The following is a 14,569-nucleotide window of genomic DNA, read 5'->3' on the forward strand; positions in this document are numbered from 1 at the left end:
AAGTTCCGTCCGACCAACGGAGGGTTAGGATAGAAGGGTCAAAACCTAAAACGGGCAGTAGATTACAGACCAATTAGCGTCCGCAGTCAGATATCATAATCCCAATGTAAAGAATCAAAATGGGATACATTATCCGCAAAACCATACCGAGTTCTCTAAGCCAACCTGATACTTTGTGTGCCTCGTCCGTGCTGCCTTCTCGAGCCAGATGGTCCACAATGAAGGGCTTCACCTGTAAATCAGGAATCAAGCGTTCCGATATTAATTGTCTGCATAGGAAAGCCAATGCCATCGAGTCAGCGCCCCCGCTGACAGCCAGTCCTAAAACTCACAAGTTAGCGAAAGTGCATCCGAAGGTATTAAGCGAAGGGTCTATGAACGAACCTATTCTTGATGGCAAGCTTGGAGTCGAAGTGCCTCGCCATTTTCCCCATAGATGTGTTACGGCCTCACAAAACTCTTTCGCGGAAATTGGGCCAGTGTTGCCAAGTCGCAATGATCTTCGCGCCATTCAAATGGTACTAGTCAAACTGGATTTTGTCGTTGTGACCGTCCTCAAATTTTTTTGATATCCATCGATTTGCAGAAACGAAGGCAATCAACCAGTTATTATCACGTGACATACGGAGATCGAGCAGCAATGATAGATTGGAATGAATTCCAAAGCTCTAAGCAGTCCTTAGGTCCTATTATATTTTTAGATAGAATATTTTCTAAATGCCTAGTTACCTTGATAGGTCTACTCGATTCTATTCATGTGAATTCTTTTTCCCGGTGATCACAGCTTTTGACTTCCACACTTAATTATCTAAATATATCCCTCAAATCTATATTTTACTATTCGCTTTCTATATCGACTTCCTACGCATGAATTTGGCAATTCCTCGGCTTGTTTCTGGAACGAGCCGCTGTTGACACTCGGCATGCCGAGATTCCAAAATTGGCTTTTTTTTCTGCTGATGACACATCCACGCCGACGCTTGCCAGCGGAAGTCCAACGCACCACCAGCAAACTCAGTACACTAATGATAAATGTATATTTGCACATGTCGTTGGCGGCGGTGACGATGTCGTGAAACTGCTCTTTTACGTCAATACAACTCCACACCAGCGCCATGGCCGCGATTGAGCCTTCTGAACCAGAGCAGATTCCAGCAAATCCATCCCTCTGGACGAGGTCGCTCATAGTACGCAACCATTCTTAATAATACAATACCCCATACTAAGCCCTACGCGCAAGTTCTCTTGGCTCACACAGCACTCCCCATTGCTGTTTATTAGTCCGGGGCTGTGGCAGGTCTTACAGTTGACCTCTCGCTCTACCCTCTCGACACCATAAAAACCCGCCTCCAACAAGCGCGTAAACACACTGGATCTTCCACAAAACACTCCACTCCGTCTCTCCGGCAAACCGTGCGCGGAATCTACGCTGGACTCCCCTCTGTCCTCCTCGGCTCTGCCCCTTCAGCCGCTAGCTTTTTCATCGTCTACGATGGCGTAAATCGCTTCCTTTTGTCTCCTCCGTCATCCTCGACTTACACCCCCGTATCCTGGCAACATGCGATCTTCACACATTCTCTTGCATCATCTCTTGGCGAAATATCCGCATGCGCAGTCCGAGTCCCTACAGAGGTAATAAAGCAACGCGCCCAGGCAGGGTTGTTTGGTGGATCCACGTTACATGCGCTCAAGGATATCCTCTCATTACGGCATGCTGGAACCGGGAGCGCCCATGATACACGAGCTAGAGGCTTGGGGCTCGTTATAAGAGAGTTATATCGCGGCGCTACCATCACGATTGCGCGAGAGATACCATTCACGGTCCTGCAATTTACGTTGTGGGAGACGATGAAAGATGCATACGCATCTCGAAAGAATGCAGGAACAGATACCAGCACCGTCCCGGGGTCTGGATTGATAGGGGTAGGTGCGGCACCGAGTGCATTATTTGGCAGCCTTGCGGGGGCTGTTGCGGCTGGCCTGACGACTCCTCTCGATGTTGTCAAAACTAGAGTCATGCTAGCGAGGAGAAGTGGCAGCGATCATATACGAGTGCGGGATGTAGCGCGTAGACTCATGAAGGAGGAAGGGTTTGGCGCGTTCTGGAGAGGGATTGGGCCAAGAGTTGCGTGGATTGGGGTTGGAGGTGCTGTCTTCTTGGGTAGTTACCAATTTACTTCGAATATGCTTCGAACAAGACAGGCTGGCAATATACGTGCTGGACTGGAGCCCCTATGATGGTTGAAACATATTTTAATCGTCCCGAGACATGAAGGATGAATGTATATTAATTATATACTACAGCATTTTAGATTCTGCTATATTTTACATGAACATGTGAAATAGCACGTTTTACAGAAAATTATGCAGAGAGGATAGGAGATAATTGTTGTTCGCTGTTGCGGCTACGGTTCAATTTCGCTACTTGAACACCTCAGTTACCAACGCTGAAGCTTCAAATTTTACTCTGCTAATTTTCCACTCTCATTTTTCATTTACTCTTGCTGGCTTCTCGGCTTTTTTCACCATCCATGCCAACTCCTTGGCTTGCTCAGGTGTCAATAGCTCTTCCAAGGTCTCAGGTAGCATGAAATCATTATCCTGGTATTCAAATCCGGGGACGACAGTCTAACGCGATTTGAGGCATCCATCAGTAAAGTAGCCCACGACGAAACGAGGACTGAGGACGCGTTGTTGAAGTCGAAAAACTTTGAACGGGATCCAAAAGAAACAAAACAAATTTGTAAAAAAAAAAAGTTCATACCTCGCTAATCAGCAAACCATCCGTTTCTTGCCCTGACTCATTGTCTGGTAACAAATAGCTACTCTTAAACTTCCCCCCCTCAACAATCCACTGCAGCTTTTCACCGGCCGCAATATTCTTCCCCACCACAAAGGTTTCAATCCTCGCCTTGCCGCCCTCTTCCACCTCGTCCGCGTGTATGATTACATATCTCCCCCGTCCACGGTGCAGGGTATGCACAGTCCGTGACCGATTCCTATGGAAGACACCTAACGGCCTTCCAGGTGAGAGATAGTAGAAGATTGAGGTGCTGGCGGAACGGGTGGAATCGTCACGGACAGCCTCAGCGGTGGCATGCCCTGGTTGATGGCGGTAGGGCTTATTGTCTTTCAGGAACGGGTTCGGAATGCGAAGAGGGTCTCTGTCAGTCTCGACAAAGTATCCGCCCTCAATGTGCGTTTGGAGGTTGAGGACGTCAATTGTTTGTTGAGCTGCGGGGGGTTCTGCGGCGGGAGATGACGTGGGGGAAAACACGGGTTTTATTTCTGAGAGCGGCGGAGTGTTGTCCATCTTGGATCGCTGTAATTGCACTTGTTTATTTCACTTTATTACTTGCTATCATTGATCTTGTCGTGATTTGTTCCTCCTCCGTCAGATGATTTCCTGTCGCTTCTTGAAGTGCTTTGGTTATGTTAATAAGTCATGACGACCAAAAGAGGAGAAGAGGAGGGGTTCGGACATTTCAATCACCATAATACGCAGGTCAGACCACATTTTGCTGGGATTCCCCTTCTGCCAAAAAAAAAAAAAAAAAAAAAAAAAATCTTATTCGCGGCACCACCCACTATATCCTATTTACTTTCTATTGGACGGTGATTAAATATCCGATCCCGGTTGTATCCAAAATATTGTAGAGAATCTTCTCCATGATTGGTTGCATGCAATATTGGGCTCTCCTCAGTGTCCCCGTTCTAAACTCCTATGTCCGTACAACCTCGGAAATACTCTGTGGCAAGTTGATAGACGGCGATATAACGGCCAGATACTACTACTTTTGACCCGAAGGCCTTACTATGTAATCCAGCAGCATGATATCACCAAAGAAAAACGACTTGTCAGGTCCAGACTGAAACCAGGGTGATCTGCAGTTGGCAGGGTCAAATAACGACGACGACGACGACGACGACGACGACGACGACGGGGTAAGGAGATACAGAGGAGATAGAAGCCGCTCTCGTTGTTTTTAGGAGACTCGTCCATCCATTCCAGTATCCATGGATTATTTAATAAATCACGTGGTTCCCCGCTTGATCTTCCGATTCTTCGGGAGCATTGGTTTCTTTCGTTTCGGTTCTCAACATCATCCAAGATGTTTGGCGATATCGAGGAATGAGATATGATTTTATAGACCGTTTTCTGATATTTTTAGTCCACTTTTGTGTTGATATATATTTTAATATCGTCGTCTGCTAGTTAGCGCAGTTAAATATTCTGCCTTATTTAATAAGCCTCGAGCAGCCATCTCCCGCTTGATGCGGCCGCTGCAGTCCTCTCTCCTTGTCAGCAACACCAGAGCTCGGTGCAGCCCGACAAGCTGCCTGAGATGATTTGACGTTCATCTGCTGCGGATTTTCGACCTCTGTCCACAGAGCCTTTTCCCATGGCCTGGTCTATCTCTTCCCAAATTGTCGTCGCCTAAGTTCCCCATGTACAGTACACGAGGTTGCGCCAATTTATTCCCCATTGCTTCTCTATAATAACGCTTGATGGCGAAAAAGTCTAGCCAGCGAGTCAGCTATGGTATGTTGCCTCTTTCTGTCATTGAATATTCCTGGTATTTCCTACGCTGCGTTGTATTGCCGCGATGAATACGTAATGGCAGCTAACTCCAATCTCTCCCTCTAGTGCTGCCTATGCCAGATTGTCCAGGCGGCCATCGTCTCGGTGTCAATGGACTTGCAGTCGACACTGGGAGCTCAATCCTGTCAGTATACACAATCCCTATGTTTTATATTATACGCTGTGTTATATTATTTTGCCCATCTTTGGTCCAATATCTGCTTCCACGGGTTCTTGCAACGACTAGCTTACATGTCACATAGTTATTCGGCTGGACGCGATGGTGTTATTTGCGCCTGGGATTTAAACCTTGATCTCAAATCGAGCGGTGGTTTTAACCCCTCTTCTTCCGCCTCGTCAGGCACTACATCCACTAATTTAGTTTCCGATTCGAGTACAAAGACTATACCAGCAACGACTTTCCGCCGCCAGGTTCAGGCACATACACATTGGGTAAATGATATTCTCCTTGCGCAAGGCAACTCGGCGCTCGTTTCTGCATCATCAGATACGACTGTTAGAGTATGGCGGCCAGAATCTCAAGACATGCGGCTACCGCCTTCGATTGGCAAGCATGGGGACTATGTAAAATGTCTAGCAACACCAAAGCCGCACTCTGAATGGGTTGCATCTGGTGGTTTGGATCACAAAATATATCTCTGGGATTTGAACGGAGCAGGAGAAAGGTTAAAAATTGATTTATCTGAAGATGAACTTGCGACTAAAGGCTCCGTATATGCGCTGAGCACAAGGGGCTCGATATTAGCAAGTGGAGGGCCGGAGTGCGTCGTTCGTGTGTGGGACCACAGGTCAGGGAAATTGATCACGAAATTTGTTGGCCACACAGATAATGTGCGAGACATACTTATCAATCAGGATGGAGATACAATCATGACTGCATCCTCCGACCAGACCGTCAAAATATGGTCCATGACGGCTGGACGATGCATGCATACTTTGACCATGCATAATGATAGTGTTTGGTCACTTCATTCCGACCACCCTCACCTCTCCGTATTCTACTCCAGCGACAGATCAGGTTTTGTTGCCAAAACGGATTCTCGAAGGGCTACGGATTTTGACCAGGGGATCTGCGTGGCCGCGCTTCAGGAAAATGACGGAGTCGTGAAGGTCGTTGCTGCTGGTGACTATATCTGGACTGCGACGCCAAAATCCAGCATTAACCGATGGAATGATGTTGACACAACTGCAGAAGTTGATTTGCCACTTCCATCACAACATCGACATACTTCTAGCGCTATCTCGCATCAAAGCATGGGCACTACCCAACCTTCATCTGAAGTTTCGGAATCTGTTTCTTCAGCACGGAGACTTCCTCGCAGCTCCATTCTACAGTTATCAAACGCGGCCGCTCCCATGGGGGGACGTATGACCCATGAAATGTTGCTTGATGATGATCTGGAGTTGGTAGTGCCCCTTCAATCGCTTCCTGAAGAGACGATAGTGGGACAAAACGGCTTAATTAAACATGTCCTCCTCAAGGATAGGAAGCGCGCTCTTACCCAGGACACGGCAGGGGAGGTAGTCCTCTGGGATCTCCTTAAGGTAGGTGAGAAATAGAACGTGCTCTGCAAGAAATATTCCTTTCTAACGTAAAAATTCGGTAGTGTATTCCTATTCGGTCCTTTGGGAAGCGTCACCTGGATGATGTCACATCTGAAGTCAATACGATAGACACGATAGCGAACTGGTGCACGTTGGATACGCGGACGGGGAGACTATCAGTGATCCTAGAAGCTAACCGTTGTTTCGATGGTGAAATCTATGCGGATGAGGCAGGTCTTGACGACTTGAGCCTATTTAGGGAAGACCAGAGAAGTACGTCTCATTTTCCCTGTGCGATCAAGTATTAGATGGTATAGGCAATTAACCACATTCATTTGAACAGTTAATCTTGGCAAGTGGATTCTTCGTTATTTATTCGCCAGCCTTATTGAAGAAGAAATAAAGCAAGATGCGGCATTTCGACAGACTCTTGAAGAAAAAGCGAGAGGAACACAAGGGATTTCTCGACAGAATGCCCCGGGTTCAATAGAAATTCCCACAGTAGTTGCCCAAAACGTAGCCGAAGCTGGTCCCTCCAGTACAATGCGTACAAGTAGTGGAATGCATCATCCTGCCACACCTGGACTTTCCATTGGATTTGTCACTCCTGGAGCGCAATCCTCCTTTTCTGATAATTTAGGGAATCCGTCAACGTCAGCGCCCGGGATCCATGGGCCTGGTAAGGACCAATTTGACTATTTTGCCTCCGCCACCAATACGCACACAATTGACTCTCCAGATACAAACCCAAAGTCTCCGGGTCCAGCTGAGGATGAATCACAATCACAGCTCGAATCTTCGCCAGCCGATATGGAGAAGGAGGATAAACCTGGCAAACGAAGTGGATCGCGTTTCGGTAAAAAGTTCCAAATGTCCTTTCCCAAAAAGCTGGGAAGAACTTCCACCGAGACGAAGCCAATCATCGAAGAGAAGATCGAAGAGGAGTCTGATGACAAGTCATCTGAAAAAGAAAAAGTGTATGAAGAAAACCTAGGCGGGGTTATTCAAAAGATGAGATCAGAATACGAAGACACGTTGAACGAACACCCGGGCCAACCTTTGCCTTCTAGCATCACCCCAAGCAAAGAAAATGAGACACCAGCCTTATCACTGCCACCAAATACAGCAATTCTGATACAAGAGGAACACCCCGAATCGGCCGTTCCAGCAGATCTCTATCTAGGGACCGTCGGGACTGTAGGGGCTGATGCCGATAAGCTTGAGAAATCCATCCCGAAATGGCTCGGCGAATTCCTTTTACGAGTAAGCTTTTATTCATTTACCTTTCAATTCTTCTTTCTATCATGTCGATCTTCAAATTAACGAAATTAATACATCAACTATTTCCCTGCAGAACATTATACCCTTCAAAGAGGTAACCAAAGTCGCATTTGCGTTGAAACCATATAAAGATCTACTCCCTCCGGTCGTAAAGCTTGATACGTATGTTATACCAGCTCTTATTCCCCATCCACATTTTCGATAGCTGACGCAGAATGTCGGTACTGCAGCCTCTCAACAAATAACAATCCCTCCCGCTTGAACGCCAATCGGATGCTCCGCGCAAAAAAGATCCTCGCATACGTCGCTGAACGCATCGACCCTCAAAACCCTGACGAGCCCGATGCAAATCCTCTGAAGCCAGAAGAATATTTGGAACTATACTGCCAAAATACTGTATGTTCCTTCTGTCACTGTGACTAGTTTTCCACAGACCAAATGCTCCCCTCCCCTACGCCTCTCCGGTTCGAGGTGAAAGCCAAAACATGACCCTTTTCCACATGCACTATACTCCACACATAACGATGCAATTCAAGCTAAACAAAACAAAAATTTCCAGCTCGTTCCACCCGATATGACCCTCTCCACGATCCGCACTCACCTTTGGCGGACTGGAAACGACATGGTCCTCTTTTACAAAGCCAACGGCAAGCGTGAAATCCCAATCCCAGGTTCCGAAGCCGCAATAGCGTCACCCTCGGCCCCCGCGCCGACTTCAGCTTTGGATGCAAAGCCTGGGCCCAATGATGACACGGAGCTACCTCTAAAGATGTCGGCACTTGGCGTATCGGGCGCCTCTGATGCTAACACAGCAGGGACTGGTGGCCCTAGCTCGGTAACTTCCGCAAATTCCAGATCGGCGTCTGGTACAGAGATATGAGGTAGTATTTTATTTATATTTATTTTTCGTTTCTTCATTGGGCGTAGGCAGCTAGCTTTTGATTCTACATTTGGTGGGATTTATTCCTTTTTTTTTCTTTTCATCTCTCGTTAGGGCTGTCGTGCCTTTGTGCCACCCGAGCTTATATCCTGACGGAGCTCCCAACTGTCATCCTCGGACGTTCTTCAGCCACTCATCATACTGCATTGCACACATGACAAGAGGAAGTAGAAACACAAAACAAAACCACATTGCGCGCAACGCAACTGCCCTCTCATTCCCCACACCTATCTATCCCAATCACTTCCCGATATCACTTCACAATCCCAATCTCTTTCAATCCTTCTTCCAAGGCTTGCAGATGCGTAAATCTCGGCCCGTCCTCCCCCAACCCCCAAGCAAAGGCACCACCCAAACCCCTCGCCACCATGATAGGTTGCATCTTTTTCTTAATAGCTTCCCCCGTATCCCACGTCCACCAGATATTCTCTTTCTTATCCCAAAAGTAGTGTCCACCACCCTCACCCACCCCTCCATAATGAATAGGAACGTAATCATCATACCGACCGCCAGCCAAGGCTCGCTCGAACGACGAGGCGACTTCACCGGGCGCCGGCTCGTTCCAGGAGAAAGCTCCCGCCTGACCTGTGCTTTCGCCCGTGTTTGGGTCTTCCAGCAGGACCGTCTTACAGCCGATGGGGTTCTTGTCGCAGCCGGAACCTTTAGTCGGATCCTCAGTGCGAAACCATTTGACGTAGAAAGCGAAGCCGAGATTTGCTCTCGAGGGCGGTAGGCCAGCTGCCATATATGCGTCTATCGATTCCAAGGAGAGGGCTAGGCCTGTGTGGTGTTTCGTGACGGTGTCACGTAGGTTCATGAGGTCGTACGTCATGATGTTGAAGAAATCTACAGATTCGAGAATGCTTGGGAGCGTCTCTGGAGTGAAGGCCAGCATGTCCCGCGGTAGGCCGGGGACTGCGGCCGAGATTGTCTTGTCAGATCCCAGGGCAGAGCGCAGCTCGGCGAGCAGGCATGGGTAGGCGTCGATTTCCCATTTCTTTTCGGAATTGGGGATTTGCTTATAGTCCGCGCCATTACCGCTTGGATGCCATGTTAGCCAGCCGATTTCGCAGGAGAATGTATATACTGAAAATGAAGAAATTTGGTGGGAGATCAACTCACCCAGGATACTCCCAGTCCACATCAATACCTACAATAAAATAAATAGTAAATAACAAATTAGTACGCCCCCTCTGGTTCCCTAGATCCCTCTTACAGCTCAGTCTGCACCCAACAAAGCCCCATAATCACGGATAATGCCCCTAAGTAAACCGAAAATAACAACACCCGCAAAATGAAAGGGGAGATATATATATATATATATATATATAAAGGTTACATAAAACTCACCATCCGCTCCCATCTCTTTCACCATCGCCGCCACATTCGCCGCCCAATTCTTCCTCCCTTCCACAGTCCTCGCCGCATCAGAAAAGCCCTTCGTATCCCCCCATCCACCAATGGCAATCATAACCTTCGTGCCCGGCGCAAACTGCTTCCGCACTTTATCCACCGTGGTGAACAACTTTTTCTCCCACTCGGGCTTGGTCGTGGGAGGGTCCGTGAGCACCTTGTTGAAAAGAGCTGAATTCATAAATGCCAGGGCGACATGGGTTATGGGGTTGATCAGGGAACTGTCGGAGGGGGGGTGAGGGTGCTGGCTGTTTTTTTTTTTTTTTTTTTTTTGTTTCCCCTTAGTTTAATTTATGATAGATAGACGGAGTACTTTCAGGAAATTTTTGGTTTTATAAGTTGAATGCATCATTTCGGCGAAGGCAGGAGGGAGAAAAAAAAAAAAAAAAAGCGTACCCGGTTAAATACATGATATAGTTCCCTGCCATGGCGGAACTGATGAATTGGCTCATCAATAAGAGAAGAAAAAGGGAGAAGAGCAAAGGAAGGAAACCGTGGGCGTAAAGTTTTTTCATCGCCACGATTGCCTTATAGTTAACAAGCCGGCCTCTTGGGTATATACGCTCACGCACCTAAGGGCCGCCCTGTATATAGAAAAAATATTGGGGAAAAGTGGGGATGGATATTAAAAGTTGGACTGTACGTAAAAGAAGGAAGGAGGAAATGTCCGATATCAGACTCTTTCCCTTATTCATGATAGATACTAATATTTAGTATGTCGATCTTGGCTGCATTTAGTGTAACTATGTAACTACAGACTTATACTCGTGTGTCCTTGTTAAAGAGGTACGGACGGGAAACCCCTGATCACCAGTAAATATAGGACACAGTAACACCCATGAGGACACTCGCCGATCGGGCCGAGCCTTGAGGCAGGACGGAGCAGGAAATGGCAAGAAAGGATGTGACGAGCTGGGTCTATGGACCCCAAGCTCATCGTAGGAATAGATGGAACGCTGTGTGTAACGAATGGCGCCAGGGGAAGAGGAAATGATCGCCGTACAAGTTATTGCGATTACAATGATAAGTTAAAAAGAATTAGTAGGCAATGTACAGTACATTTACAGTCCATACATTAGATACGTACAATTTGATTGCTATAGCTATATATGTGTAACAACAGACAAGAAAACATCTCAAGCCCGTTGTTCCCAATCCTTCCCTCAGTCTAATGATTACTTAGAACTCATATGCATGATGAATGTTTAAGACGATGAAGATAAAATACTCATGAGTCGGAGACAGAAATAGTTCAGGGAAACAAGAGGAGAAAAGGTGGAGTCAATCTATCAATGTAAAATATGCAGGGATGTAAAAAACAGGAACCAAAAAAAAAAACCGTCAGTAGATTAGGGTAGTGAACTGGCCAGCTGGAAGAAAGTGAAGATACACATGTATCGAACTTTTGTGTTTGTCGTTTCTTGTCCCAGGTTGGAGGGTGTTGTGGATGGATGCGGGGTTGGGGTTGGACGTGGAAGGTGGAGGGATCGGAGTTACTCGGTTTCGCATGCGGGCATGGCTTGAGAGAATGGAATGGTACTGATATAGTATCGGGGCGTAACGAATTATGTACTCGCCCCTCGCCATCTATTTTTATGAGGATAGATCGATGCGCCGGGCGCAAACCAGGGCAAAAACAAAACGAAACAAAAGCAAAACAAAACAATATGAAATCACTCCTTAACTCAACAATGAGGGAGGCTCGAGGCTAACTAGGGCTTGTCTTTTTTGTTGCTGTTTGCTGGAGGCTGAGCCGATGACGGTGGCTCCAAGACATGCGTATGATTGGCTGCGTGAACCACAGTGCCGTTTTCTTTTTGATAGCAAACTTGACAACTTCGAACCCACGAGTCTGCTAGAACATCCTCTAGCGTTGCGCGCTCTCGAGGGTTAAGTTTAAGCATGTGGGCGATCAAGGGTCGCGTTTCCCGGGGCAAAATACGTAGAAGGCGCCATGGGCCCTTGATAACCTCTTGACGCTGGCCCGTCTGGACCACTTGGGAAGATGATTGAGATGAAACAGTCTCATTTTTCGGTTCATTTTCACCATCCTTGGGACTCGTGTTGGCCGCGTTTTCAACACTCAGTGGTAACCGGGATCTCGACGCCGACCGAGAGTGATGGCGATGGTGACTCGAGGAACGGGCACCATCACTTCTTTCATCCTCAAAGGGGGGTTGTTTGTTGGCTGCACCAACGACGCTGGGGAGATCAGGTGTTGACCTTGGGCGGGCTTTTAGAAGGGTTCTCGACTCGGATTCAGAATGCTGATGGTTTGGGGGTGAGGCAAATAACTTGAAGGAATTGTCGGTCATGCGGGGTTGTTTCCACGGGAATCGACGTAGCGACATGCAACAGAAAATTATCGCTAATGACCATAAATCTGTAGGTCGCGGATCGTAACGCTTCTCATCGTAAACTTCAGGTGCGAGGTACGGATCGGAGCCGACAACTCCTAAATTTGTATTTTGTTAGCGAGAAGAGAAGGAAAGAGGTAGAGGAGATGCCACGCATCATCCCGTTGAGGGTAGCCTACCAGTTGCGAGCACAATGTCGCTCTCGAATGGGTATCTGAAAACAACAGCACTCCCAAAATCAATCAGTTTCATGATCCCTTGGTCGTTGACAACAACATTGTCTAATTTCAAGTCCCGATGTGCGAGACCCATCCCATGCAAATAAGTAACGCCATTGAGAATCTGTAAAAATGAGCACGCAATTTCTTCCTTCGTCATTTTTCCTGTCATGACAATCGCAAAAAGGTCGTATGGAGCGAACTCCATGACTTCATACCACCGTCCGCCCTCGTTGATGATATCCATGGTCTCAATTATATTGCCATGGTGCAATGTTGATCCGATGCAAAACTCCGCTGTCACCTTTTTTGAGTAATCCTTTTCACTCTCCCACGAATGGCGATCTCGGAATTGTTTAACAGCAAACGTGACACCATCCGAATTACGTTTCAGCAACCGAACTGAGCCACCTGCGCCGGACCCTAAAACTCTGCCTAACTTTCCATATTTGGACTGGAGGCCATGATCATCCGCAAAAGGTACAGATACACTCGCTGGCTGGAACTGAGGATGTTTTGGTTTTGCGGACTCCTTTCTCGAAAAGGCAGACGCAGGCGAACCACTACGTTTGGGTTTATTGCCCATCCGGAAAAAGCGCTTCAGTTCCGACATTGACCCGGAACTTTTGCCTTCGTGTAACCCGCTCGAATCACCCAAACGGCTGTCCTTTCTTCCAGTGAAAAAAACGCCTCGTTTTTCATAGCCCTTCAGATCACCCCCACTGGCTGATCGAGGTATGGGGCCGGGAGATCGCGACTGGTTCCCCCGGCGCTTGGCATCTACACTAGCAAAAACAAATCGCGGATCAATCTGGGAAAGACTCTTAGGTTGGGGTGGTCTACGGGTTCGAGAGTAAGGGTCATTTTGATCTCCGGCTGGAGTAGTGGCCCCTGAAGCGGGTGTACTCCAGCTTGGTTCATGTTTCTGGGGTGCCGCCGGGCTTGGATCGCGAGAGTCAGTTTCGTAAGACCGGGCTAGGTAAAATTGCGATCTGGGGGCACGAGGTTGTCTCCCGCTATCTGCGGCGGTAATGTCTGGATTCTTGGTCGAGGAAAGTTCTGAAGAGGTCGAAGGGCGGGATCCAGCCCCGGCAGAATCGTATCCTTTCCCCGACGCGTCATTTGATAGAGATGTCTGTGGAGTGATTTCGGACTGTTCCGACACTCCGATCCCATCTCTATAGTAAACGTGATCTCCCCGCTTGCCTTCACGGCTTCCAGAGCCGGTAGGGGTAAGTAACGGGGACTGAGCCCCAGATATAGGAGGGGACGTCGGGTTAGATCTATTAGGATCCCGAGAGCTCCTAATACTGCCGGATTCTTTAGAGGGAACCTGAAACACGTTTTGTTAACAAGTGAACCCTGGGGGTATAAAAAAACAGCGTAGAACTAATATAAGAGAGCCCACCAACAATTGCTCTAGACGAAAAAAAAGGAAAAGAGAAGTCCCAACAACAAACGAACGAGTAAAAAAGAAAGAAAGAATAGAAAATATATAGGTAAAATAAGGGGGGAAGGGGGAAGGGAATAAAGATAGACAGCACGTACTCTTGAGGGGGGAAGGGAAACGGGATCAAAAGAGAAGTTTTGCAACCGGGCTTCCTGTAGCTTGGACTTTTGTATTTGTATTGCAAGGGATTGTATCTCGTCTTTCATCCGGGGGATAGTATTAGCAGGCTCGTTACTTTCGTGAATGGAGAAGGCAGGCTCGATCTCCTGGTTTACAGAAGCAAAGCGAACTGATTGCGGACCTTGCTGGGAAGATGGCCGGGAATTCGGATGGTTCGCCATGGCAGAGATAATCGGTTGATGCTGCTGCTGCTGGTTTTGCTGAAGAGGCGATTGATTATTGTTATCTGAAGGTGGAGAGTCTGTGAAGACAAGCTGAAGTCAGCAAATATCAACTCCGTGCACCTTTTATGTGGGTGGGAGGAAGGCGCCATCAAAGTAAGGATTGCTTTTCTCGTTTCTCTTTTCCTTGTTTGTTGCTTTTTCTTTTTTCTACGTTGTGTCAGACGTACCTTCGTACTGCGGGGATTCGGAAGCCATGGCCATCAACAGCGGCAGAGAGTGTGTAGGAAGAGGAACAGGAGCCTTCGAGACACATTACCCCTCGATTGGCGCTATCGGGAGAGCTATCGGGACTGGCGATGATGACGGCAAACCGGAAACTTTTTTAGGTTTTTTTTTTTTTTTTTCGTTTGCAAACAGG

General features: G+C 47.5%; 6 protein-coding genes across 6 annotated transcripts in view; 2 read left to right on the forward strand and 4 right to left on the reverse strand.

Annotated features, from left to right (window-relative positions):
- HCAG_02646 (predicted protein) overlaps nucleotides 1-425 on the reverse strand; it is a gene marked incomplete at both ends in the record, with an annotated part of 2,212 nt that extends 1,787 nt beyond the window's left edge. The window contains 3 exons of the mRNA XM_001542425.1: nucleotides 15-45; nucleotides 148-269; nucleotides 385-425. Coding sequence (XP_001542475.1) covers nucleotides 15-45; nucleotides 148-269; nucleotides 385-425 — 194 coding nt within the window. The remainder of the gene's footprint in view (nucleotides 1-14; nucleotides 46-147; nucleotides 270-384) is intronic.
- Nucleotides 426-1,115: 690 nt separating this feature from the next.
- HCAG_02647 (conserved hypothetical protein) lies at nucleotides 1,116-2,238 on the forward strand (the record flags this gene model as incomplete). Its single annotated transcript, XM_001542426.1, has 2 exons — nucleotides 1,116-1,187; nucleotides 1,282-2,238. 2 exons carry the CDS (start codon nucleotides 1,116-1,118, stop codon nucleotides 2,236-2,238), a joined length of 1,029 nt encoding a protein of 342 aa, XP_001542476.1.
- A 246-nt stretch (nucleotides 2,239-2,484) lies between these two features.
- HCAG_02648 (conserved hypothetical protein) lies at nucleotides 2,485-3,313 on the reverse strand (the record flags this gene model as incomplete). Its single annotated transcript, XM_001542427.1, has 2 exons — nucleotides 2,485-2,628; nucleotides 2,765-3,313. The coding sequence occupies 2 exons, from the start codon at nucleotides 3,311-3,313 to the stop codon at nucleotides 2,485-2,487; spliced, it is 693 nt and encodes a 230-aa protein (XP_001542477.1).
- Nucleotides 3,314-4,540: 1,227 nt separating this feature from the next.
- HCAG_02649 (conserved hypothetical protein) lies at nucleotides 4,541-7,904 on the forward strand (the record flags this gene model as incomplete). Its single annotated transcript, XM_001542428.1, has 8 exons — nucleotides 4,541-4,543; nucleotides 4,649-4,731; nucleotides 4,846-6,148; nucleotides 6,211-6,421; nucleotides 6,492-7,411; nucleotides 7,503-7,591; nucleotides 7,660-7,825; nucleotides 7,863-7,904. 8 exons carry the CDS (start codon nucleotides 4,541-4,543, stop codon nucleotides 7,902-7,904), a joined length of 2,817 nt encoding a protein of 938 aa, XP_001542478.1.
- A 718-nt stretch (nucleotides 7,905-8,622) lies between these two features.
- On the reverse strand, nucleotides 8,623-10,210 carry HCAG_02650 (hypothetical protein; the record flags this gene model as incomplete). The annotated part of the gene is made up of 4 exons (XM_001542429.1): nucleotides 8,623-9,409; nucleotides 9,492-9,519; nucleotides 9,720-10,030; nucleotides 10,179-10,210. 4 exons carry the CDS (start codon nucleotides 10,208-10,210, stop codon nucleotides 8,623-8,625), a joined length of 1,158 nt encoding a protein of 385 aa, XP_001542479.1.
- A 1,284-nt stretch (nucleotides 10,211-11,494) lies between these two features.
- On the reverse strand, nucleotides 11,495-14,406 carry HCAG_02651 (conserved hypothetical protein; the record flags this gene model as incomplete). Its single annotated transcript, XM_001542430.1, has 4 exons — nucleotides 11,495-12,237; nucleotides 12,319-13,690; nucleotides 13,906-14,213; nucleotides 14,379-14,406. 4 exons carry the CDS (start codon nucleotides 14,404-14,406, stop codon nucleotides 11,495-11,497), a joined length of 2,451 nt encoding a protein of 816 aa, XP_001542480.1.
- Between the last annotated feature and the right edge of the window lie 163 nt (nucleotides 14,407-14,569).

The sequence above is a fragment of the Histoplasma capsulatum genome, genomic scaffold (assembly GCF_000149585.1).
Source record: "Histoplasma capsulatum NAm1 scaffold_2 genomic scaffold, whole genome shotgun sequence".
NCBI classification, from domain to species: domain Eukaryota; kingdom Fungi; phylum Ascomycota; class Eurotiomycetes; order Onygenales; family Ajellomycetaceae; genus Histoplasma; species Histoplasma mississippiense.